Source organism: Dasypus novemcinctus, chromosome 17 (assembly GCF_030445035.2).
Source record: "Dasypus novemcinctus isolate mDasNov1 chromosome 17, mDasNov1.1.hap2, whole genome shotgun sequence".
Lineage (NCBI taxonomy): Eukaryota > Metazoa > Chordata > Mammalia > Cingulata > Dasypodidae > Dasypus > Dasypus novemcinctus.
In genome coordinates this window covers 3,586,132-3,613,859 of record NC_080689.1, presented here as the reverse complement: position 1 = coordinate 3,613,859, position 27,728 = coordinate 3,586,132, and the positions used below count along the sequence as shown (strand labels likewise).

General features: G+C 41.4%; 1 protein-coding gene across 1 annotated transcript in view; it reads right to left on the bottom strand.

The window, feature by feature from the left end:
• Positions 1-361: 361 nt before the first annotated feature.
• The window catches only part of LOC131273902 (uncharacterized), an 82,054-nt gene continuing 54,687 nt past the window's right edge, over positions 362-27,728 (bottom strand). Inside the window, exons 8-12 of the mRNA XM_071208973.1 lie at positions 17,660-17,743; positions 15,584-15,691; positions 13,737-13,823; positions 1,349-1,450; positions 362-495 (exon numbers count right to left, since the gene is read on the bottom strand). Coding sequence (XP_071065074.1) covers positions 362-495; positions 1,349-1,450; positions 13,737-13,823; positions 15,584-15,691; positions 17,660-17,743 — 515 coding nt within the window. The remainder of the gene's footprint in view (positions 496-1,348; positions 1,451-13,736; positions 13,824-15,583; positions 15,692-17,659; positions 17,744-27,728) is intronic.

Here is a 27,728-nt window from a genome sequence, read left to right as displayed (position 1 = left end):
CAGCCACACCCCTACATGGAAATTGGTAGAAGGGCCAGTGTGGGACACGAGCAGTGATCCCACATCTGACCACTTTGATCCAACCTTGCGAAATGGGCAGTTTTCTGTGAGTGAGACTTTGGTTAATAAGTGGGTATACACACATTTAGTCATGCATGCTCTTGGCTTAAAATGCATTTGTTACGCTCTGTTGTCACAGAGCATGATAGAATATGGCGCAGGACAAAGGCATTTTGGGGTATTGAGTCATGTCCCCCAAACACTTTCTAGACCCAACTACCAGTGCTGTGCCCGTGAAGTCATTTGTAAGTAGATTCTTTGAAGATTCCCTTAAGGATGCTGAGTAGTGCCGTGGCTGCCTTCATCCAGTAGGAACGGTGTCCTTGAAGGAGAGGACATTGGGCATGAACGTGGGAGCAAAGGCAGTGACCAGTAGACAGAGCCCCTGCACGTGCAGGTAGACGGGGACGCCCGCTGCCACCAGGGCCCAGTGGGCTGAGGGGAACCAAGGCCTGCCGACTCCTTGATTTGGGGATTCTTTCCCCAAAAAATGCAAGACGTAAGTTCCTGTTGTTTGAGCCAGCCAGTCTGCAGTATTTATTACAGCAGCCCTGGCAAACTGAGACCGTATCAAGACTATGAAGTTAAATACCAGGTTTTATCTTAAAGGTGTGGTGTATCAAATGACTTTGTACTGGCAGTTAATTATAAAATTTGTTTATTCACAGTATTGTCGTTTTAAGATGGCACAAATACTGGCCTTATCGTGATATCTAATTGCACTTCTTTAATTTTCTTCTTCATGTACATATCGTCCACCTTAAAGTGTTTCCCTGTCACTTTGTGCATCTGGGATTCCCTTGCACACGTGACCACCTTCTTCCTCTCTGTGTTGGCCTTTGAGCACCTGCTCTGCTCTTCCGGGCAAATGTTTCACAGAGGCTAATATTGCAGGGTGGTGTGATGGGCAGAGGTATGGGAGGTTGGGCTGTCCTGAGTCCTGCAAGTGACCAGGGCTCACGTGCACATTGAACTATCAGGTGCTGTGGTGTGAAAAGTCATGACGCCAGCCCGGGCTTGTTCAGAAACATGACCCACACTCGCAAAGTCATTCTTGTCCTCTGAACACCTGAGAGACACGTACACTCCAGGGGTCACCCTGATTCCCGGGCTAGTTACACCTGACATGAAAGTTTACATGGACGATTTTGACAGTTTTTTACGTTACATCTCAGTTTGCCATTGTCCCATAACCTTAAAGATTGCTAAAGGATGGAGTAAGACATTTAGTAAAATAAATAGGCCTTTAGAAATACGTGAACTTAGGGGTTTCATAAAATGCACTTGCTTGGTTTCATGATGTTCTTAGCCGTTGTCCTGGCTGCTGACCTTGTTTCATCAAATTCATGACTAGATGGAACGTTAAGGGATTGATGCCTCAGGATTTCATCTCAAAGGAAGTAAGCAAAGACATGTTAATACTAGCAATGCAGGATTGAGATATCTTGCTCTTAAGTACCTAGAGATGTCTACAAATGTAAATAAATGACACACAATCTATGAATATATGATTTTTTGTTCTAAAATACCTTGTCTCAGTAAGGGGAGCTCTGCCTACCTAAATCATTTCCGAAAAACTGTGATTGTGCTAGCTGTCCTCAACAGTGAAAATTTCCCACTAAAAAGTACACGGGGGGAAGCAGATGTGGCTCAACTAATAGAACATCCACCTACCACATGGGAGGCCCAGGGTTCAAACCCAGGCCCTCCTGACCCGTGTGGTGAGCTGGCCCATGTGCAGTGCTAATGCGTGCAAGGAGTGCCGTGCTACGCAGGGGTGTCCCCCACATAGGGAAGCCCCACGTGCAAGGAGTGCACCCCGCATGGAGAGCCACCCTGCGTGAAAAAAGCACAGCCTGCCCAGGAGTGGTGCCACACACATGCAGAGATGACACAATAAAAAGAGACACAGATTCCCAGTGCCACTGACAAGAATGCAAGTGGACAAAGAAGAACATACAGCAAATGGACACAGAGAGCAAAGGGGGGGGGGGGATTGGGTAGGAAAGGGGAGAGAAATTTTTTTTAAAAATCTCTTAAAAAAAAAATTTTTTTTTAAAGTACATAGGGGAAATGGATGTGGCTCAAGCAATTCGGCTCCCATCTACCATATGGGAGGCCCAGGGTTCTACTGCCAGGGCCTCCTGGTGAAGGCGAGCTGGCCCAAGCAGAGAGCTGGCCCACACAGAGTGCTGGCCCGCGCTGGAGTGCTGGCCCGAGCAGAAAGCTGGCTCAACAAGATGATGCAACAAAAAGAGATACGAAGGAGAGACCATAAGAGATGCAGCAGACCAGGGAGCTGAGGTGGCGCAAGAGATTGAGCACCTCTCTCCCACTTCAGAAGGTCCTAGGATCGGTTCTCAGTGTCGCCTAAAGAGAAGACAAGCAGACACAGAAGAATGTACAGCAAATGGCCACAGGAAGTAGAAAACAGTGTGTGTGTGAGAGGGGGATAAATAAATATTTGAAAAATATATATACATGGGTGATGTTTGGAGCTGAATGGACCCCAGAAAAGTTACGTTCTTAAAATTAATCCATTCCTGTAGGTGTAGACCTATTGTAAATGGGCCTTTTGATTAGGTCACTCAGGTAAAGGTCTTTTGCTTAGGTTACTTCAGTTAAAGCATGGCCCAGGGTAGGTCTTAATCCTTACATCCTTTATAAGAGAATGTAATTCAGAAGAGAGAGAGAGAGAGAAAGACACAGAAGCCAGAAGCTGAAAGCAACAAACCAGAAGAGAAGGGAGAGACCAGAAGTCGCTGCCGTATACCTTGCCATGTGACAGAGGAGTCCAGGATTGCAGGCCGCCAGCCTTCAGGGAGAAAGCATCACCTCATGACAACTGGATTTAGAAATTGTAGTCGGTCTCAAAACTGTAAGCTTGTAAACTAATGAAGTCCCATTGTTAAAAGCCAACCCATTTCTGGTATATTGCTTTTAACAGCCTAGTAAACTAAAACACATGGCTACAAACTTTAGTCCAAATCTGTTGCTATTTGCCATTGTAATTTTCTTTCTTTTCTGCTTCTTTGCCATTCTGCCCCCATCTCTGAAACTTTCCCTAATGAAAAATTTGAGGTGGTTCTGGGAGTAGAAACAAAGCAGAACAGATTTTATAAAATCAAAAAGGTTTTGTCTATAAAATGTTGTAAATTTCTCACTGTTTCATTTTTTAAATGTATTTAAAATTCCCTTTCATGTTTTATTGTGGCAAAATGTACACACTTGAAACCAATTCAACCTTTTTTTAAATTAGGGAAGTTTTGGTTTACAGAAAAATTGTGCATAGAGTTTCAATACACCACCCTATTATTAACAACTTGCATTAGTGTAGCATATATTTATAACAACTCATAAAAGAAAATTTTTATAATTTTACTATTAACTTGAGACCATAATTTACATATTGGCTCACTGATGTAATTTTAAACATTAATACACTGAATATGCAAATGGACAATGACCAGGAAACTCTGGCCCACTATCAGGAGAAACCAGAACAGGTGTCTAGCCCGCTACACAAAGCAACCAGTATTTATAGCAAACATCCCAGGAAGTGAAACCACAATCCCTGTAACAATTGACTAAAAATAGGCAGGACTTACTCAATAGCACGTAACTTTCCTAACTTTTGCCCATGCTTCCTACTAGTGGCCAACTGGAGAAAGCTCCTGACCGACCAACCTAGGATGCCCCACTTGCATTAGCCCAGCTTCCCCATGGCAGCAGCCTTCAGGCATGGCACCTAAAGGGCTTCCCGCTTCTCTATTATAAAGCTTTCACACTCCTACCTGTTCTTCAGTCTCTGGCAGACACAAATGATGGTTACAGACACCCTTGTTATAGCAAATTCTGAAACAAAATAGTCTTGGTTCCCATTTGCATGTTCTTCATTTATTTCCAAACCACTATCTATTTCCAGAACATTTCATGACCCCAAACAGAAACTCTGTACCCATTAAGCTGTAACTCCCCATTACCACTCTCCCAGCCCCTCATTAGCCCTATTCTGCTGCCTCTCCTCATGAATTTCCTATTCTAGATTCCTCATATAGGAATTACACAATTTGTCCTTTCAGCCTGGCATATTCATTTATCTTAATGTTTTCAAGGTTCACATGTTTTAGCATGTGCCATAATTCATTCCTTTTTATGGCTGAATCATATCCCATTTTATGTACATTCTACACTTGGTTCACCCATTCGTTTGTTGAGGGACACTTGGGTTGTTTCCATCTTTTTACTATTATAAATAATGTGGGAAGGAGATGTGGCTCAAGAGATTGAGCTCCTGCCTACCCCATGGGAGGCCCAGGTTCAGTTCCCAGTGCCTCCTGGAGAAGACGAGCAGGACAGTGAGCTGGCTTGACTGGCTGGTGTGGCAAGCTGAAGCAACAAGATGCCACAACAAGTGGACACAATAGAGGAAACACAATGAGAGACAACAAAGCAGGGAGTGGAAGTGGCTCAAGCAATTGAGTGCCTCTCTCCCACAGGGGAGATCCAGGTTCACTTCCCAGTGCCTCTTAAAGAGAAGCTGAGCAGACCCAGCACACAGCAAATGGACACAAATAGCAAAAGCAATGGGATGGGTGGGGGGGGGTAAATAAAATTTTAAAATAATTTTCAAAATAAATAAATAAATAAATAATGCCTCTAGGAACATTGTGTGTAGGGATGTGAGAGTTCCTGTTTCAATTCCTTTGAGTATATACCTAAAAGTGGAATTGCTGGGCCATATGGTAATTCTATGTTTAATTTCCAGTACAGTGTTCAATAACAATAACTCCATCATATTACATTGATTTTCATATGTTAAACCACCTTTCCAATCCAGAAATAAATCCCCTTTGCTCATAATCTAAAACCCTTTTAATATACAGTTGCTTTTGGTTTGCCAGTATATTTTGCTGAGGATTTGCATCTAAATTCAAATGCTCTAATTTTCTTGTTTTGTGTGCTGTCTTTATCTGGCTTTGGTTTCAGGATAATTCTGGCCTCATAGAATGAGTTATGAAGTTTTTCTTTCTCTTCAATTCTTTGGAAAAATTTGAGAAGGATCAGCATTGATTTTTCTTCAAACATTTGGTAGAATTCAGTAGTGAAAGGAGGTTTTTGTAGGGAGGTTTTTGATTGCTGATTGAATCTCTTTATGTATTTGTTTATTCAGATTGCTATTTCTTCCTGAGTCCGTCTAGGGCATTTGTGTGTTTCTAGGAATTTCTTCATTTCATTTAGGTCAGGGGTTCTTAACCTTTTTTGTTCCACAGACACCTTTGCCAGGCGACTGAAAACCACAGACCCCTTCTCAGAATGTAGTGGCAGATAGATTTTATGACACTCAACATTGGCATGTCTTTAAATTAAATTTTAGGATTATTCAAAATTATGTTTTACAACTTTCCCATAATTTCAATACCTGATAACCTAACATGGTTCAACACCTGTTCAAACGGTCATTTCTGACAAACATTTAGACATTTGAGTTTTCCCACGGTATCATAAAACCATCTCTGCCATCTTCACCAAGCTTTTTGCAGGCAGTTATCCACTGCACTCAGAACATGCTACATCAAAATAAAATCATACTAAGTCCACACTATACTGTGTATTATTTAATAACTATATCACACCCACACCAACACATCCCCACAAGAATAATGTTTTTTTAAATTTTCAATTCAAGCTCACACACCCCAGAAATCTTTCCACAGAACCCCTGATCTAGGTTATATAATTTGTTGGCATATAATTGTTCATGTTATTCTCTTATAATCCTTTTTATCCCCACTTTCATATCTGATTTTAGTCATTTGTGTCTTCACTCTTTTTTCCTTTTCAATGGGCTAACAATTTTCTCAATTTTATTGATTTTTTAAACAATCAGACTTTGTGTTCATTGATATTCTCTAGTTTTTCTATTTCCTTTTTCATTCATCTTGACTCTAATTTGTCCTCTTTCCTCTTTCTCCTGTCTTTACCCTCTTTCTGGTATAAATTACCCTCTCAGCACTACATTCACTGCATCTGTAACTTCTGATATGTTGTAGTTTCCTTTTCATTTGTCACAAATATTTTCTAATTTCCCTTAAGATGTCTTCTTTGACCCATTGGTAGCTGAAGAGTGATTTATTTACACATACTTGTAAGTGTTTCAGTTTTCCTTCTGTTTCTGGTTATAGCTTCATTCCATTGTGGTCAGAGAAGAAATTTTTTATGATTTCAATAATCTTTGAAAATTTATCAAGACTTGTCTTGTCCTATCATATGGTCTATCCTGGAGAATATTCCTTATGTACTTTAGAAGAATGTATAGTCTGATCATATAAAGTGGATATTCTATATACGTCTGCCAGTTCTAAAAGTTCATTTGTCTATATCCTTGTTAATCTTACTTCTAGATGTTCTATCCATTAATTAAAGTGGTGTACTGAAGTCACCAATACCTCCTATCCCAGGAGGAAGCATCAGCACCCACACTTCTTGCAGCTCTTTGTTAGACCAAAGGTGATCCTCAATCTCTACTCCTGACCCCACATTACAGGCACCAGAGAGGAGAGATTTCATTGAATTTGGACAGCTTCCTTGAGCATGTAGCTGTAGGGCTGGACCTTACTTCTCAGTCTCACTCCTATACTAAGAGGACCTCCCTGAGACTTGGATCTTCTCAAATGTTAAATGGGCATCTTGGCTTGGACAAGATCAGTGCATCCTTCCCCTGGAATAACCTGGAGGGCTTTTAAAACTATCATGCATTGAGCACAGGCATAAAAAAAAATAAGGGAGTAGTAAGTTTTACAAATTGCACCCTCCACTAGAAAAATGAATGAACTGGAACAGGTAATGGAACTAACTAGGTAGTAGTCTGGAACCAGAACCAGAAGGGACGTCTGAGATGAATACATGAAGGTCAGCGGAAGCAAAAGGCTGCTGAGGGTTTGGCTTTTGGAAGTGAAGGCAAAAACCAGCTCCAATCCCTCAGCCATCCTGGGCTGCAGAAACAGCTGTAGCTGTGGTAACACATCTCAGATTCTTGGAGCAGTCAGCTGGGACCAAGGCTGGCACAGGAAACCTCCCCCAGAAGTTGGGGTTGAAGATCGAGGTCACCCTGGGGGGGATCCCGAGGAGCCAGCAAGGCTACCAGTCTCAGCTTTGCCCTCCGGGCAGCAATGCTTCCAGTCTGCCAACATGATCAATTGGGACATAAAAAGCTATTGCACCTTCTTTGGCTGTTTTTTCCCTCTTCTTCTGTGTGTGGGCCTTCCCCAGCCTGGCAGATTCCTGAGGCTCTGTACAGAAGCTGGGTTTGGTTGTAGCCCTCTTAGCAGTAGCTTCTGCCCTCAGACCAGCATCTACCAGGATTTAAAGAGCCAGTACAGCTTTGTTGTTTTTGTTGTTGTTGGGTTCTTCTTTCTCTATCTTGTGTTGTTTAGTCTGGAGGAACCCTGAGGGCCCAGTACAGACTCCAGCCCCAAGCTCTTGGCAGCAGTGTCTTCTGGACTGACTTCAGCATCGAGCAGGACATTAAAAAGTCTTTTTTGTTTATTTATTGGTTTTCTTTTTCTTTCTATGTTTTGTGGTTTTGAGTCCTCTGCAGAACAAGGAAAAATGTGGATCTAGGTTTCAGTCTCAACAGAAGCAGCTTCCAACTTCCCACGGGCTTATAACAAGAAACTTGAAGAAAGAATATACCTTTTTTTCTCCTTTTTTTGCGTGGGAGTTTTGTCTGTTAGTAATTTTTTCCCTCTCTCTTCCTTTCTTTTTTTTTTTTTCCTACCTCTTTCTCTTTCTTCTTCTTGTTCTAGTCTGTCAGAATGAAGAGTGAGAGAACTAGATTTCCAGAGTCACTACAACATAATACTTGGAATGACTGGTTCTCAACAAAAAATTTACAAAATATACAAAGAGACAGAAAAGTGTAGCCCAGTTACAAGGAAAAAAAAGAATTTGACAGAAATTATTCTGGAGAAAGCACAATCTCTGGAATTACTAATCCAAAATCTTTAGAACAGTGTTAATAAATAGGATCAATGAACTAAGAAAAACAGAGACAAATAACTAAAGCTATCAGGAAAACAATATATTACCAAAATGAGAATTTCAATAATTGGATATAAATTATAAAGAACCAAGTGGAAATTCTGGAATAGAAAAAATATGGTCACTCAAATGAAAAATTCAATTGAGAGGATTAACAACAGATTGGAGGAAGCAGAAGAAAGAATCAGTTAACTCAAGATTACTGATATTGTCCTGGTTAAGTAGCATAAAGAAAAAAGAATGAAAAAAAAAAAATCAACAGAGCTTGAGAAATCTAAGGGATACCATCAAGCATACCAATAGGTGCATCATAAGCATCTCAGAAGAAGAGAGATAAAGGACCGAAAAAAAAAAAAAACTGAAAAATAACAGCTGAAAATTTCCCAAATCTAATGAAAGGTACAAATATACAAATAGAGGATGCTCAATGAATTCCAGCAGGATGAATCTAAACAGATCTACACCAAGACATAGTATGATCAAGCTGTGGAATGCCAAAGGCAATCACAGAATGCTAAATCAGCAGAAAGAAGAGACACACCACATATAAGAAATCCTTAAGATTAACATCCAATTTCTCAATAGAAACCATGGAGGCCAGAAGACAACGAGAGGACATATTCAGTGTTCTGGAAGAAAAAGAAAAAAAAACCTGTTACCCAAGAATAATATAACTGGCAAAACTTTCACTTAAAAGTAAGGAAAAAGTTATGACATTTTTGGACAAATGAAAAATGGAAGACTTGATTACCACTAGACCTGCCTCAAGGACAAGCTACAGGGAGTCCTTCAAGTTAAAAGGAAAGGATACTACCAGGAGCTTGAGGATGTAAGAAGAAACAAACATCTCTGGTGTAAGTAACACCGTGGGTAAGTATAAATGCCTGTATCGTTGTATTTTTCATTTGTAATGCTCTTTACAATGTTTAGTTTATTATGCTAAAAACTCAAATGCATAATAAACAAGGGTATGGACATCCATCAACAAGATGGCAATGTAAGATGCTCCAGGGTCCTGTTCCCCAATGGAATCTTTGAAATCTAGCAAAAGCAGGCAGAGCCATCTTCCTCAAAACTTAAGAAATCAGCTAAAAGTTTGCAGTAACTTACAAAGTGCAGAATCAAGAAAATACAAATTAAGCATGACATGAAAGCCCATGTTGCCTTTGCCCCCACTCCTCCTTGGGTGATGTGGATCCAGTCTCCACTCCCACTGTGGGTCCCTGACACCGTTGCAGTGGGTCAGAGTAGCTTCTTTGCATAACTGAGGTGCCTGCATGTCAGTGCCAATCTATCGGGTGGCAGTTTGAATGAGGACACTTAGCTATGGCTTGGCCTGTAACTTGCATTGTAGGTAGAAGCAGCTTGCAGAAAGCTAAAGCATGGTAAGAAACCATAAAGCAAGGTGACCTGGAGCAAAGAATCACTGGAATAATATATACAATAGAGAACCTGGGAGAGGTGGAGGGAGTCTATTTATTAGGGAGGAGGGGTTGCATTTGGATTACTGTAAACTGGGGAATTCCTAAGGCCATAAGCTCATGCCCAGAATGAGACACAGGCTCCAAAAATATGGACAGACCACTGCATGTTTGCCTCCGGATGATCATCTTGATAGGAGGGCTAAACTCTGAAGGAAAGCACCAGCCAACAAAAAGCCAATTTTCAAAGACTATAAAAGGTGTTTTTGCATTGGTTTGTTTGTTTTTGTTAGCTCCTGGCACTCCAGGAAATCTCCATCAGTCGTATCACTATCTGGTACAAACTAAATGAAAAGACAGCCCAGGGGCTAAATCCCTGAGTACATACATTAAAATAATGAAATGTACAATATGCAACAAAAATGACAAGACTTTCTGCATGATCTTTCTGTAAACCTATAACTTCTGTAGTTTAAAAAAAGGAAACCAAGAAAAATAAAGAAATAGGATATGGTGGCCCATCAGAAGGAACAAGATAAAAATTCAGAAACCATCAGTGAAGAAGACCAGATTTGGACATACCAATCAAAGACTTTAAAAAATGATCTTCAACATCCTCAAATAGATAAAGGAAAAGACATATAAAGAACTAAAGAATATCAAGAAAATGATGAAAGGAAAATATTACCATCTCAATAAAGTGATAGAAATTTTTAAAAGGAACAAAACAGAAATACTGGAGTTGAAGACCACAATAACTAAAATGAAAATTTCCCTAGAGGGTTTCAACAGCAAGGTTGAGCTTGCAGAAGAAAAATCAGTGAACTCAAAGAAAAAAGACTGTTGAAATTATTCTGGCTGAAGAGCAGAAACAAAAAAGAATGACAAAAAGTGAACAGAGCCTAAGGGACCTATGAGAAATCACCAAGTGTACCAATGCACACATTAGGGAGCCCAAGAAAGAGAAGAAAGAGAGAAAGGGGTAGAAGAAATGTTCAAAGTGATAATGACAGAAAATGTCCCAAATTTAAATATAAAATATACACAAGAGTCCTAACAAAGCCCAAATAGTATAAACTCAAAGAGTATCATGCCCAGATATACTGTAGTCAAACTATCAAATGCCAAAGACAAAGAGAGTTCTGAAAGCTTCAAGAGAAGAGAAACATGTTATGTACAAGGGAGTACCAATAAGATTAAGTTGCAATTTCTCATCAGAAACCATGTAGGCAAGAAGGCAGTGGGATGAAATATTTAAAGTGTTGAAAGAAACAACTGCCAACCAGGAATTTTATATCTGGTGAGACTGTCTTTCTAAAATGGAGGAGAGATTAAGACATTCCCAGACACATAAAAGCTGAAGGAGTTCATCACCATTAGATGTACCCGACAAGAAATACTAGATATAAACTAAATATATTGTGAAAACTCATGGAGTTAATAAATAGAATATAAGTCACCAAAAAATAGAAGAAAGGTAGAGAATGCAAAGCCAAGAATTAACATGTGCAGAATTGATAAAAAGGAATTGTTTGTAAATCTTTGGACATGAATAGAAATGATGAAAGCACATCATGGTGCTTGTAACTAGCAGAGCTATTATATGGGTATGACAGTGGTTGAAAGGGAAAGTCTAAGGTCATGTATATTAGTAGAAGGAAAGCTAAAAACTGTAAAATGGGACTGTATAAGATATTATAACCTCATGTAAAACACAAATATGGGTGATATTACATATATTAAGACTGTTCTTACAAAATATAAATACAAATATACTAGAGAGAAGGAAAAAGAATAGCAGCTATATATGGTAGGGAAAGCATAGAAAGATTGAGAGGTGATGAGTTTTTTCTTTATTATTATTATTACTACTGGAATAATGAACATGCTCTAAGAATGCTTGAAGTGATGAATGCACAAATATATGATTATACCAAATTTCACTGGTTTGACACTTTGGATGGATTTATGCTTTATTAATATGTATCAATAAAACTGATTTGTTCATAAGAAAAAAGAAAAACACTAGAGGGAGTTCTTTAGACATCAGACAATGGATCTAAACTGCATAGTGAAATACAGATCGCTGGTAAAGATAATCATTTTGGCAATTATAAATTTCAGAACTGTTGTATTTTTTCATATGTAACTCCATTTTTACTTCTTATAGGTTTTAAAATTCAAATTAATAAAAAAGAATGATAAGTATATGGTTTTGGCCATACAATGTATAAAGATATAATTTGCAAAAAGTACAACAGAAAGGTGGCAGTACAGATGAGTATAGGAAGAGCATTACTATATGTTATTAAAGTTAAGTTGGTATCAAATTAACTGTGATTGTTACAGATGTAGGATGTTAAATTTAAGGCCCAAGGCAGCCACATAGAAAATTACTGAAAAATACATACAGAAGGAAATGAGAGAGGACTCAAAATGTTTCACAACAAAAAAAATCAACTATTATGACTCTACCAATGGAAGAAATTGTATTATTGATATGGATACAGTGGCGATGGGAGTTGCTAAGGGCAGGAAGAGGGAAGAAGAGGTGTGATATGGGGGCATTTTCAGGGATATTGCAGGGACAGACGCAGGACATTATATATCCTGCCATAACCCACTGAATGGACTGGGGGAGAGTGTAAACTACAGTGTAAACTATAATCCAAGCAGTGTAGCAGTGCTCTGAAATATATTCATCAAATGCAATGAACGTGCCACACTGATGAAAGAAGTTGTTGATGTGCAAGGAGGGGGGATGGGGAGTGGAGTACATGGGAACCTCGTATATATTTTTTAATGTAACATTTTGTGTGATCTATGTATCTTTTTTTTTTAAAAGACAATAAAAAATTTCATTTTCAAAAAAAATCAAATATGAAAGTATTATTGGAAGAATTCAGGGACAATAAAAGTATGTCTTACAGGAAACACATAGCAAAATGACAGAAAAAAGTCCTGTATTATCAGTAGTTACTTTAAGTATGAATGTATTAAACTCTCTAGTCAGAAGGAAGAGATTGGCAGAGTACATAAAAAAGTATGACCCAACTATTAATACATACTATTTACAAGAGACTCATCTTAAATTCAAAGACACAAGTAGGTTGAACGTAAAAGGGTAGAAAAAAATATTCTCTACAAATAATAATGAAAAGAGCAGGGATAGCTATACTAGTATCAGGTAAAATAAATTTTAAGTCAAAAACTGTTACAAGGGACAAAAAAGGACACTATTATATTGATAAAGGGGTCAATTCAACAAGAAGACATCTATATATGTAATGCACCTAACAGCAGAGTCCCAAAATTTATGAAGCAAATATTAACAGATTTGAAGGGACAAATGAATGTGTCCACATCAATCATAGGAGATTTCGATCCATCACTTTCAATAATGGATAGATCATCCATACAGAAGAACATTAAGGAAAGTGGAAGTCTGAAAAATATTAAATCAAGTAGACCTAACACACACACAGAAAACACTTCACCCATTGGACATTCTCCAGAATACACCATCTATTAGATCATAAAAACAAGCCTCAACAACTTAAAAAATACTGAAATCACACAATGTATCTTCTCTGATCACAGAGGGATGAAGCTAGAAATCAGTAACAGAGGGAGAGGCTGGAAAATTCACAAATATGCAGTAAATAACACACCTTTAAACAAGTTGGTGGCTTGAATCTATGGACCCCAGAAAAGTGTGCTCTCAGGCTTAATCCACTCTGGTGGGGGACTCTCACCAGGAGGACCTTGGCTGAGGTTACTTCAGGGCATTTGTGGCTGAGCTGAATCAGGCTGGGTCTTAGTCCTATTACTGAAGGTCACAGGGAAGGTCACACAGAGAAAGCAGCCAGACGGTGAACATCAACGGAACCCGGAAGAGAGGGGAGAAGCCAGGGGAGGCCACCGTGTGCATTGCCAGGGTGGCTCAGCATCAGAAAACCAATTAGTGTAATATGCCACCTTAAGAGACCAGAGCGGGGAAAAGCTTAGGGTCCTCTCAATTGACACAGAAAAGGCATTTGACAAAATCCAGCACCCCTTCGTGATAAAAGCATTCAGAAAACTGAGAAGGAAACATCCTCAGCATGATAAAGAGCATATAGGAAAAATCCACAGCTCACGTTTTACTCAATAGTGGAAGACTGAACGCTTACAAATATTAGCATAAATATCTCACAGGAAGAGGTTACTTACCAAATAGTTTATTATTTAAGTTTTTCTCCTGCTTATTTAAATTAGATGCAAATTCCGTATTTTTCGAGGTCTTTGACTGGGAATAACCTATGGGAAAATAAGCCTCAGCTGTGACTAAATCTCTCTCTGGATCTGCATGTTTCTCTTTTTGAATGTACACTATGAGGCATGGTATTTTTAGAGCAGCACCTTGCCAAAGGCATGCCCTGGGGGAAAGAACTGGACCAGGGGTTGCAATCCAACACTGACAGCCCTGGGATCTTGGACAGTGACGCTCTGTGGGAACCGGCGGTGGCGGTGCCAACCTACAGAAGGTTGTGTGAGGAGGAGGGGAGAAAAGTTGCCAACGTGATGTATGACGGGGAAAGGGCATGTGGTGGTCTGAAGCTGTGTATACCCCGGAAAAGCATGTCCTCAAAGTTAGTCCATCCTTGGGTGTGTAAGGAGGACCTTCAGATGAGGTGACTTCAGTTAAGAAGGTGTGGCCCACGTCAGTCACGAGGGGTCTTAAAAAAAATAAACCCCAGGGAGCCGCTGCGAGCCTGACACCCGCTGGTGGCCCCTGGCCCCTTCTCCTCCCGCTGGGGGGTGTCTGCGCTGCCTCTCCAGAGCTGTGGGGCGCCCATCAGCCCACTCCCTCCCTGACCCAGCTCCCCTCTCCCCCAGGTGGGTGGGGGGACATCCCTCCCTCCCTGTCCCCACGCTGCTTCAGTGCCCGCTGGCGTCCTTCCCATCCTCCCCCTTCTCTCCACAGCCCCCTCCCCCCCCGAGCAGCTCCCCTACATGTTCCAGGCCTAACTCCCAGTTCTGAGCCTCGGAATTCAGTTGTAGACAGGAGCTCTGAAATCCTGAGATAAGCTTAGATAAGCGTTCACAGGACCACGGTGGGCTCTAATCCAGAATGACCGAAATCCTTAGGAGAGGAGGCAACCTAGACACCAAAGTGGAGGCCAAGGCAAACTCAGAAGGAGATGGGTCATCTCTAACAAGAGCAGACAGCCACTGCCAGGCGGCTGCGGGCTTCGGAGAGGATGGGCTGCGGCCACCACGACTGTGGACCTCTAGTCTCCACAACCGGGAGACAGCTACTTCCCGTGGCTGACGCTGACCGCTTCGTGGGCTCTGTTATAACAGCCCTGGCCAACTCGGACAGCCCGCGGAGCTAGGCAGCAGAATGTCGCGTGTTATCGTAATCCTGTGGCTTAAAAACCGCATTGGTAAAGTTATTCAATCTGTTTATCGTAGTCTTATAAACTTCCCACAGTCCAAATGCCTGTCATATTCTAATACTAATCGTCTTATTTCAAATTTTTTTGTGTCTTGTGTAGTTCCATGTTTTATGCATGTCTCCAGTCTCCTTTGAGCCTTCTTGTGAAAGAATTCTGCTCTGCTCCTCCATGCAGATATTTTACAGAGGCTGGCAGCCCGCGGGGCAGGGTGACGGGGAGGCACATGGGAGGCTGGGCAGTCCTGCCAGGGACCAGGGCACACATGCACGTCCAACCAGCTAGAGCTGTTGACCGCAAAGCCATTATGCGTCTGTTACCAAGAACGCCAACCTCACTCGCCAGGGGGGATCTTGTCCTGGGGCGGCATCAGGAGCGTGAGAGCCTGCAAGGTCAAGGACGCCCCAGGCATCGCCCCAGGTGCAGGGATCTTTACACTTTAGCCCACAGAGTTCCATAATCAAGAAGGTTAGACTGAGGATCTTGACAATTCTTGCTTTAACATCTCAACTTGCCATTGCCCCAGAAGGTTGAAGAAAGCTAAAATGATGGGATAGTACGTTTAATACAGTAAATAGCCTTAGAAATAGGTGGACTTATAGGTTTAAAAGATATACTTACTTTGTTGATTCATGACATTCGTTGTACTTTTTGAGGCTGCTGTTCTTGGTATTTCATCAAATATGGGATTATATGGAGGTTTGGAGAGCATGTACCTTAGAACTTCATCTCAAGTAAAACAATCAAAGGCATGTTAATACCAGCAATGCAGCACTGAGATACTTTGCTCTGTACATACATAGAGCGGTCTAAGAACATCGAGACTATATGACACAAACTCAGGGGATAACTGGCTTTATGTTCAAAATATCTGGTCTCAGGGAGGGGAGCTCCACCCGCCTACGTCTTTTCTGGAAAAGCGTCATTGCACTAGATGCTATAGACTTTAAACACTGGCATGGGAAATATGCAGCAGCAAAGTTACCCAAATTTTCTTGGCAGTGGAATTTTCTTTTCTGCTGCTGTGCTCATCCTGACCCCCTCTTAGACTTTCCCCAAGCTGTCCCATAAAAACTGGAAAGAAGTTGTGAGGGTTGCAATGAAGCAAAAAACATTTTATAAATTCGGAAAACTCTCTGCTTACAAAACTCCTGCAAATGTCTCATGGTTACGTTTTTTTAATAGGTGCGATTTCCATTGCATTTTAAAGCTGTAGGTTCCGACTTGTCCTGAAGGAAAACAGTAGTTCTTTTGCTAATAGGTTAGTTTTGCTAAGTCCCAAAAAATATCACCACTAACTGTCCTGATTTTGTATTCGTTCTGGGTTCTTTTGCAAAGGCCTGTATAGGTATGCTGGAGGTCATCTACTCAGTGATAGAATAGGTGCTTTCTATTAAACATCACACCCAGTAGTAAAATAAGTTCTTGCCAGCCTCTTCCTTGATTAAAGTGCTGACCGACAAGTCCTAAAAATGCTGCCCAAGCGGCGCCCAGCCCTGTGCTGCTGACCCACCGTGCCGAGGCCGACTCTGGGGGTCTGTGCAGGTTAGCGGGTCCTCGGGAACCAGACACACATCTTCAGGAGCACTACCCTCTTCTACACATGGGGGACTGAATTCAGAGAGATTTGGGTCACCAAAAAAAGAGAAGAACAAGTGCTGTGATTCTGGACAGCAATCACGAGAGCCTGGGGAGTGGGTCTGCTGGAACTTCTGGATCAATTCACTCCTTCAGCCAGGGTCATCCGTAAATGACTCAGTCCAAGCAGATTTACTGCAGTCTCTCTTACAGCACACGTGGAGGAGGGGCAAACCCAGAATTCCTGAGCAGCAGCTGCTGGAAAAGGGGCCATATCCCGTGGAGAGCTGTCCCCTTTCCAAGCAGGAATCATCAGACCTGGCTCTGGAATCCCAACCTGGGAGCATCAACGACTCCTGATCCAGAGCGATGCCTCATCATCAGCGCTCACACTTCCTGCAGCCCTTTCTCAGAGCAAAGGCCATCTCGTCTTACCCCGACCCACATCACTGGTACCCCAGAGGAGAGATCTCATGGACCCTGGACCTTTCCTTAAGCACACAGCTGGGAGGCTGGACCTTTCCTCTCAGCTCAGCTCTGCTGTAGAGGACATCCCTGGGCCTCAGATCTTCCCAAATGTGACAGGGGCATGGCCTAGGCCAGGGAGGCCCACCCTGGGGTCAATGGGAGGACTTTCACAACTGCTGCTGCAAAGGGTCTCCTGGCAGGTGATGGAATCCAATCACTGAGAGCACAGCCAAGGCCTCTTTGTAGCAACCTCCCCAGAGGATTCTCAAGCTCAGCTAGTGCTGAGGCCGTGCAGGTGCGTGAGCCTCAGAACCCCACCATCTCCAATGGCCCTGAAACTCCTTGACATCTTGGCCAAGGCAGAGGTAATTTAGGGGACCTGACAATCTGCAGGCCTGATAAGCTCCCAGGCCATGCTCACTCTGCTGGGCCTGGAGCACTCTTCCAGGGGGAGGGTCCTTTACAGGTGTTTGTACTGGATGTTTTTCTTAATTTCTAGGGAGTTTGCCACTTAGAGGAACTGAAGCTATTCTTAGGCAAAGCAGTTTCCTATCCAAGTGCCAGTAACAGGTCAATTGGGAGACAACCTGGGACAAGCATGCAATTTTTTTCAAATACAGCATAAATATTTGACTTGAGGAAGTTACTAACCAAATATATTCCTTAAGGGGTCCCGCTGCTTTTCTGAATTTGATGCTAATTCAGGTTTTTCCAAGATCTTTGGCTGAGGATAACCTATAGGAAAATAAGCCTTAGCTGTGGTTAATTCTATTGTTGGTGTGCATGTATTTCATTAGGAATAGATACTCTTTGGCATGGATTTTGAGAGGACCACCATGCAACAGGACTGCCCTGGGTATCCAGTCCAACTTTGAGTGTCATTTAATATTAAGCAGTAAAATTCTTTTGGACTCAGTATTCTCACCCGGTAGTGGCAAGATGCCCATACACAGAATGGCTGTGTGAAGGTATGCAGAGGGAAATCTGGCCAAGGTGATGTGTAAATTAAAAAGTGCCCTACACTTACTGCTCACCGTCAGTATAAACAGCAGTCAGGGATCGTTACGCTCATTGCTTAGTTTTAAAGGATACAAAGGAAGATGGTACGCACAGCAGGTTTTTATAGCAAACTGTTCCCCCCATAAGGAATGATGGCAACAAGGAGTGACTTGGCCCATTTTGGATACGCGGTGCTTTCTTGTTTTACAGAAGAGGGAAAAATGCTCCTGATACTCTGCTCCATGCACACTCCTGGTCTATAGTTGGGAGGCGTTTAGAAGGCCTGCATTGTCCCTCCTTGATCCATTTGCTTTAAAAAATAATAATAATTTCTTATTTTGTCATTTACTGATGTCAATATAAGGGAAAAAAGGGAATGGACTCGGTCAACTACCTTCCAAAGGATCACAGACCGATTTCTTAATTTCCTTTTAAGATAGTTCCTTACTAGCATATACAAACACTACTGATTTTGCATGTTGATCTTGTAACCTGCTATGTTGCTGAATTTATTAGCTCTAGTAGCCTTATTGTGGATTTGGGAGGATTTTCTATATATAGAATCATGTTTTCTGCATATAGGGAAAGTTTTACTTTTTCCTTTCCAGTTTGGATGCGTTTTATTTCTTTTGTTTTCATAATTGCTCTAGCGAGAGCTTCCAGCACAACGTTGAATAACAGTGATGACAGTGGGCATCCTTATCTGGCTCCAGATCTTAGAGGGAAAACGGTCAGTCTTTCACTATTGAATATGTTAGCTGTAGATTTTTCATATATACTCTTCATCATGTTGAGGAAGTTTCCTTCAATTCCTAATTTTCTAAGAATTTCTACACAGAAAATGCTGCTGGATCTCATCAAACGTCTTTCCTGCATCAACTGAGATGATCGTGTGGTTTTTCTTGTCTGTTCTATTAATGTGGTGTAATATGTTTATTGATTTTCTTATGTTGAATCATCCTTGCATGCCTGGGATAAATCCCGCTTGATCGTGGTGTATATTTCTTTTAATGTGCTGTTAAACTCGATTTACTAGTATTTTGCTGAGGATTTTTGCATCGATATTCATAAGGGATATTTGTAATATTTTTCTAGTGTTCATTATCTGCCTTTGATATTAGGATGATGTTGGCCGTGTAGAATCAGTTGGGAAATGTTCCCTCCACCTCATTTATGTGGAAGAGTTTGAGCAGGATTGGTGTTAACTCTTCTTAGAATGTTTGCTACAATTCACCATTGAAATTATCTGGTCCTGGGATTTTCTGTTGAGAGGTTTTTGATGACTGACTCTATCTCCTTACTTGTTATTGGTCTGTTGAGATCTATTTCTTCTTGAGTAGTGTAGGTAGCGTGTGTTTCTAAGAATGTATCCATTTCATCTAGGTTAATGTTTTGGTATATAATTGTTCATAGATTCCATTTATAATCCTTTTTATTTCTGTATTAGTCAGGGTTCTCTAGAAAAATAGAATCAATAGGAGATATCTGTAAAGAGTATGAGATTTTATAAAATTCTCTCACATGACCATAGGGATACAAAAGTCCAGATTCTGCGGGCGGGTTGCAAACCAGGGGCTCTGATGAAAGTCCAGTAAATGTCCTTTATAAGTTCCTGGGAGACGCTGGCTGTCCAAAGACAAGCTGGGAAATTCTCTCTGAATGCTGAAATCATTTCCCCTTTTAAGACATTCAACTGATTGAATAAACGTCACTCATTGCTGACAGCAATCTCCCTGGTTGATTGTAGATGTAATCAGCCATCTATGCCGTAAACTCGCTGATGATTAAAGTCCATAAATGTCCTTGTATTATAATTAGCCCAGGGAAGCAGACTTGGCCCAGTGGTTAGGGTGTCCGTCTACCACATGGGAGGTCCACAGTTCAAACCCTGGGCCTCCTTGACCCGTATGGAGCTGGCCCATGTGCAGTGCTGATGTGCGCAAGGAGTGCCGTGCCACACAGGGGTGTCCCCCATGTAGGGGAGCCCCACGTGCAAGGAGTGTGCCCCGTAAGGAGAGCCGCCCAGTGCGAAAGAAAGTGCAGCCTGCCTAAGAATGACGCCATGCACACAGAGAGCTGACACAACAAGATGACGCAACAACAACAAAAAGAAACACAGATTCCAGTGCCGCTGACAACAACAGAAGTGGACAAAGAAGAAGACGCAGCAAATAGACACAGAGAACAGACAACTAGGGCAGTGGGGAAGGGGAGAGAAATAAACAAAAATAAATAAATCTTAAAAAAATAGTAATAATAATTAGCCCAATGCTGGCTTGACCAAACAACTGGGCACAATTACCTGGCTGAATTGACACATTAGCCTGACCATCACAATTTTTGTGGAGTTGGTAGTAATGACCCCCCCTCCTTTATTTCTGAATTTAGTTATTTGCACCCTTCCCTGTTTTTTCTGTCAGTTTAGCTAAAGGTTTGTCTATTTTATTGATCATTTCAAAGAACCAACTTTTGGTTTTGTTGATTCTTTTTTTTTATTCTTTATTTATTTTACACACTCAGCTCTTGTTTATCTGAAATTGTCTTTATCTTCCCCTCAGTTTTGAAAGAGTCTCATCTGATATAAAATTCTTGGTTGGAAATTTTTTCTTTTGGTACTTTTAAGTATTTCATTCCACTGCCTTCTTGTCTCCATGGTTTCTGATGAGAAATCAACACTTAATTGTATTGGGATTCCCTTGTCATAATGTGTTGCTTTTTTTTTACAGCTTTCAGAATGCTCTCCCTGTCCCTGTCATTCAACAGTTTGACGATTATGTGTCTGGGTACATTTCTCTTCAAGTTTATTCTATTTGGTGTTCCCTGGACTTCTTAGATGTGTGTATATTTATGTCTTTTGCTAATTTTTGGAAATTTCTGCCATTATTTCTCTGTATATTCATCTGCTTCTTTCTTTTCCTTCTGGGACTCCCATATTAGGTATATTGATATGCTTGCTGTCCTATAGGTCCCTTAGGCTATTTTTTGCTTTTTCTAACTCTTTATTTCTTTCTGCTTCTCAGCCTATCTCATTTCAATTGTCCTGTCTTCAAGTTCCTTGATTCTTTCTTCACCAACTCCAATCTGCTGTTGGAATTTTTCATTTCAGTCACTGTGGTCTTTAACCCCAATAATTCAGTTTGGTTCTTTTTAAAAATTTTTCTCTTTATTGAGATTTTTATAATTGTTCATTCATTGTTTTCCTTGTATCCTTTAGTTTTCTCCATATTTTCCTTCATCTCCTTGAGCATATTAGGATCATTTTCTAATAGTATGTCTAGTGTGTCCACAGTCTGGTCTTCTTCATTGAGGTTTTCTGGATTTTTATTCTCTTTCTTTGGATAGGCCATCATTTCCTGTTTCTTTTTCTGTCTTGTAATCTTTTGTTGCACTACATATATTTAATATTTTTAAGTATTAACTCTGATATTTAGTCTCTGAGTTTTCTGTTTCTCAAGTTTGTATCCAACTGATACTATATCAGAGATTTCCTTGAGTGCCAGGAGCTAACGAAAACAAACTAATGCAAAATTATAATTGCACAGTCTTTGCAAATTGGCTTTGGGTTGGCTGATGCTCTCTTTCAGAGTTCAGCCCTCCTACCAAGAAGATCAGCTGACGTAAATGCAACATGCAGGGTCTTCCCTGTCTTTTCCAAGCCTACATCTTGTCCTAGGCTTGTGCTTTTTTACAGGAATGTGAGTGGCCCCTCTAGTCCCAATGAAATAGACTTTCTCCCTCTCTTGGGTGCCCTACTGTAGTGCTTAAAACATTGTAATGCTTGCTCAAAGGTGGTTTGACTTAAATGTCTTTTATACTGCTTTAGCAAACCCAAGCTGATTTTGCCTGGAAGGCAAATTCCAGGAAGGAGGAACACACTGAGGGGAGTTTTGAGGTCAGCCTTTCTCAGTCAGAACAAGCCAGGGACTCACAATGGGAGCCCAGGCTGATTCCATACTGAGCTGGGGAAGGTGTGGGGGAGGGGCCAACAAGGGTTCCACGAGCATGGCCTGTGGCTTTTAAAGCTGTGTTTTTTTAACCCAGCATTTGCCCATTAATGCAGCCCTTTAATGATTTTCGTAGTTTTGATGAAGTGTACACTAAGACTCTGCCAATTTTGCCCAAGGTGGGTTAGACAATGCCTACACCTAGAGCCAGCCCCCAATAATCTGAAGTAGCTGATCAAAAGCAGTATTTGGTGATCAGACCCCACAACCCCAGGTCTTGGTAAACTATGTTGTTTTATCTGATCCTGCACTAGCAGGTTGCACCATGCACTGGAGCTGTGGAACCCACAGCTGTCTGCCACAAGGCTGAGAGATGAGGGATGGTAGGCACTGTTCAGAGACTGAAATTCACAAGTACTTACTCCAATTTATTAGACTCTTCTTCTTGCTCTTCCCTGCATGCTCCACATGGACTCTGGAGTTTCAAAATTATTGATTCAGATAGTCCCTGCCAGTTCAATAGCTGTTGGAGGAGGACCAATTCTAGGCACTTCCTAATCTGCCATCTTTCACATGGATCTGATAATTGGTTTTTCCATTTCTGCAAAAAAGGACTGTTGGCATTCTGATTGGGATTCTGTTGAATCTGTTAATCACTATGAGTAAAAGTGACATCTTAACTATTTGTATAGTCTTAAAATCCATGAACATGGGATGTCGTTCCATTTATTTAAGTCTTCTGTAAGCTATGTTTTCTAGAATTCAGTGCACAAGGCTTTTGCAAACTTAGTTAAATCCATTCCTAGATACTATATTATTTTCAATGTATGATAAATTGAAGTGTTTTCTCAATTTCCTTATCATATATTTCATCACTAGTGTATAGAAACACAACTGATATTTGCAGGTTGATCTTGTATCCTGCTACTTTTCAGAATTTGTTTACTAGCTCCAGTAGTTTTCTTGTGCATCTCTTTAGATTTTCTATATGTATGATCCAGTCATCTGCAAATACAAATAGTTTTACTTCTTTCTTTCCAATCTAGATACCTTTTATTTCTTTTTCGTGCCTAATTGCACAGGCTAAATTTATAATACAATTTTAAATAACAGGGATAAAGGTGGGCTTCCTTGCCTTGTTCTTTGTAGAGCAAATTTTTATTGAGGTACCAGGGCCAGGGATTGAACCCAGGACTTGTAAGTGGGAGGCCAGCACTCAACCATGGAGCCACATTGGCTCCCCTGAGTTGGTTTTTCCATTTGTTTGCTTGTTGTTTGTCTTTGTTTTTAGGAGGCACCAGGATCCTAACAAAGGACCTCCCATATGGGAAACAGGTGCTCAACTGCTTGAGCCACATCTGCTCCCCGTAGAGATATTTTTTATTACTGACAATCTCTTTACTTGGTACAGGTCTGTTGAGATTTTCATTTTCACCTGAAACAGTTTATACAGTTGTGTGCTTCTAGGAACTTTTCATTTCATCTAGATTATCTAGTTTTGGGGGGTACAATTGTTCATAGTATTCTCTTGTTGTCCTTTTCATTTCTGCAAGGTCAGTAGTGATGTCACCATTTTCACTTGAGATAGTTATTTGCATCTTTTCTCTTTTTTTCCTTTGTCAATTTTATTGACAATTTGATGTTCCTCCTTCCACCTCCTCCTTTTTGTTATACTTGTTACAAATTATATCTTTATACTTTGTATGTCCAAAACTATATGTTTATCAATGCTTTTTATTCATTTGCATTTTAGAAGCTGTAAGAAGTAAAAACAGAAGTTAAATACCAAAAAATACAATCCAATAGCAAGGACATTTATATTTACACATACAGTTATCTTTAAAGAAGATCTCTGTTTCTTTATGCCACTTCGATCATTGTGTATGATCCTTTCCTTTGAGTCAGAAGAACTCTCTTTAGTATTGAATGTAGGGCAGGTCTACTGGTGATGAACTCCCTCAGTTTTTGTTATCTGGGAAGTTAATATTTCCCTCATTTTGGAAAAATTCTTGGTTGGCACTTGTATTCTTTCAGCCCTTTAAATATTACATCCCACAGCCTTGTTGCCTCCACAGTTCTGATTAGAAATCTGCACTTAATCTCACTGGATCTCCCTGTACATGGGATGTTGTTTTCTCATGCAGCTTTTTAGATTCTGTGAGCTATCTATTCCTTAAGTTTGTATCCAGCTAGTGATATGACAGAGATTTCCTTGAGTGTCAGCAGCTAACAAAAAACAAACAAACAAACAAAAAACCTTTCACAGTCTTCGCAGATTGGCTCTGTGTTGGCTGGTGCTCTCCTTCAGAGCTTAGCCCTCCTGAACAAGAAGATCAGTCTGAGGAAATAGCAGAGGGCCATCTCTGTCTTTTATAAGCATGTATCTTGTCCTGGGAATGTGCTCAAGGTCTTAGGAATTCTTCTGTTTACAGAACTTAGGAGGTACCCTCTTCTCTATATGAAATAGACTTTACCTCCATGTCACATATCTTAAATTCTTAACACTGTATCCCAGCCATGTTAATTCTTATAATGATTTAGCTTTCCATAAGCTACTTCTGCATAAGGGAAAATGCAGGGATGACAAAACAAAGGTGAATGTCCTGCTTCAGTTCTTTGGGGTGCCACCAAATACACTGGAAGAGACATATAAGAAAAATGGGCTGCACATAAGAGTTACTGTGTTCCCTCCAGCACAGGCTGGCTCCACCGTAGGTTGGGAAGCAGGTGACTGAAGGACCAGCAAGGGCTCCACAAGATTTTTCTATTGATTTTAAGCTCTCTTTGTCTTGATTTGTTACTCACACAGTAACTACAAGCCTTTAACTGTTTTCTGGAGCTTTGAGGAAGAAGGTTCTCTTAGTTTTAGCTAGTTGTTCAAAGATTCTGTAGGGGAACACAAACTTGAGTGTTAGATGTGACATCTAGATAGACCAGAAGTCATCTCAAAATCAATATCACTTCACCTGGTATTTGGAAAGGAACATCATGTATTAGGGTTGTCTCAGGAAAAGAGCACAAGACTTGGAATTCCAACCAAATTTGAGTGCCCTGTGATCATGGGCAGTAAGGTTCTGTGAGATCCAGTTTTCACAAGTGGGGACTGTTGAGAAAGGTGCCAACCCATAGGATGGCTGTGCATAAGGATGAGGGAAGAGAATATTTGATGGCATGATGTGCTAAGCAAAAGTGCCCTACCATGTTGCTCACTGTTATTATCTATTACAAACTTCAGTAAAAGACATGGGTATTGAAGATGATTGTGTCCATTGCTCAGTTATGAGGGGAATGAAAGAATATGACATTCATTTCTATTTCGTTTAAGTGAAATTTGCCCACCTTAAGGAATAATCCAAAATGGAGTGATTTTGACCATGTTAGAAAGATGGTGCTTAGTTTTGCAGAACAGGGAAAGATGCCATCATGTGCTCAGCACTCATTCATACTATGGGTTTATAAATTGGAGGGCCTGTATCTACCCCTATGTGATCCATTTGTTAAGCAGAAAAATTTCTGATTTTATCATTTACTGATGAAAAATGGAAGTTCAAAGAGGAATGGACTGGGTCAATGATCTTCCATAGGAGCATGGACTGATTTCAAGACTTGAGACCCTCATGTGTCAACTCATGGATAGGAATTAATTGAGCAACTGGTCAAAGCATTCTTTAAAGAGTGTTTGCTACATTTCCAGGCTTCTCTTGAGGTTGTGATGTCCAGTGTCCTGACCCATTATCTTGAGTCAAGGTCAAGGCCAGGCCCTTGTTCCAACTCCCAGAAGAGTAGTCAAACTACCAGGAAGATAAGTCTATCCCCTAATGAAGAGATTGCTGTGCCATAGCACCTTCTTAACAGGGTGTCAAAAACTGAGCATGGGGAAGTGGACTTGGCCCAGTGGTTAGGGCGTCTGTCTACCACATGGGAGGTCCGTGGTTCAAACCCCGGGCCTCCTTGACCTGTGTGCAGCTGGCCCATGCGCAGTGCTGATGCGTGCAAAGAGTGCCGTGCCACGCAGGGATGTCCCCCATGTAGGGGAGCCCCACACGCAAGGAGTGTGCCCCATAAGGAGAGCCACCCCAGCATGAAAGAAAGTGCAGCCTGCCTAAAAATGGCACTGCCCACACGGAGAACTGACACAACAAGATGACTCAACAAAAAGAAACACAGATTCCTGTGCCGCTGACAACAACAGAAGTGGACAAAGAAGAAGATGCAGCAAAGAGACACAGAACAGACAACCAGGGCAGGGGGGAAGAGGAGAAAAATAAGTAAATAAATAAATCTTAAAAAAAAAAAAAAAGAGCGGAAAACGGACTTTGGCCCAGTGGTTAGGGCGTCCGTCTACCATATGGGAGGTCCGCGGTTCAAACCCCGGGCCTCCTGACCCGTGTGGAGCTGGCCATGCGCAGTGCTGATGCGCGCAAGGAGTGCCGTGCCACGCAAGGGTGTCCCCCGCGTGGGGGAGCCCCACGCGCAAGGAGTGCACCCGTGAGGAAAGCCGCCCAGCGTGAAAAGAAAGAGCAGCCTGCCCAGGAATGGCGCCGCCCACACTTCCCGTGCCGCTGACGACAACAGAAGCGGACAAAGAAACAAGACGCAGCAAATAGACACCAAGAACAGACAGCCAGGGGAGGGGAGGGGAATTAAATAAATAAATACATCTTTAAAAAAAAAAAAAGAGGATGAAAAAATCTTGTGCAGGGCAAAGCCATTGTTATAGACTGAATCATGTCTCCCACATTGAATCATTTTCTACTCCTTACTCCTATATATAGGATCTTTGGCTATCCTGCTAAGATGTAGCTAAATTGAACCAGTTAGTCCAGTTAGTCTAGAGACCTTAGAAGGAAAGAAATTTGGACATAAAAGTGGGAGCTTTAAGAGAAAACTAAAGGAAACAGGTTGCCATGTGACAGAGACAGAGATTCACTGCCACAAAACCACAATCAAAAAGCTACAGGGAGGGAAGTGGACGTGGTCCAGTGGTTGGGGCATCCGTCTACTACATGGGAGGTCCGCAGTTCAAACCCTGGGCCTCCTTGACCCATGTGGAGCTGGCCCACGTGCAGTGCTGATGCGCGCAAGGAGTGCCGTGCCACGCAGGGGTGTCCCTGTGTAGGGGAGCCCCACGCACAAGGAGTGCACCCCGTAAGGAGAGTCGCCCAGCACAAAAGAGAGTTCAGCCTGCCCAGGAATGGTGCCGCACACACGAAGAGCTGACACAAGATGACACAACAAAAAGAAACACAGATTCTCATGCCGCTGACAACAACAGAAGTGGACAAAGAAGAACACGCAGCAAACAGACACAGAGAACAGACAACTGGGGGGAAGGGGAGAGAAATAAAAAAGTAATAATAAAATAAAAATAAATTTTTTTTTTTAAAAAGCTACAGGGAAGCAGATATGGCTCAAGCAGTTGGGTACCTGCCTATCACATGGGAGGTCCCAGGTTAGGTTTCCAGTCTCTCCTAAAGAAGACAAGCAAGACGGCAAGCTGATGCAGCAAGATGACACAACGAGATAACTTAATGAGGAAATACAATGAGAGACACAACAAGCAGGGAGCAGAGGTGGCTGAAGTGATTAGGCACTTCCTTCCCACCTGGAAATTCCCAGGTTCAGTTCCCTGTGCTTCCTAAAGAGAAGACAAATAGACACAGAGAGCACACAAGTAGCAGACACAGAGAACGGACAGCAAATGCAAACAATAGGGGCAGTAGGGGTGGAGAAATAAATATTCCTGTTGTTTAAACCAAGCAGTTTGTGGTATTTGT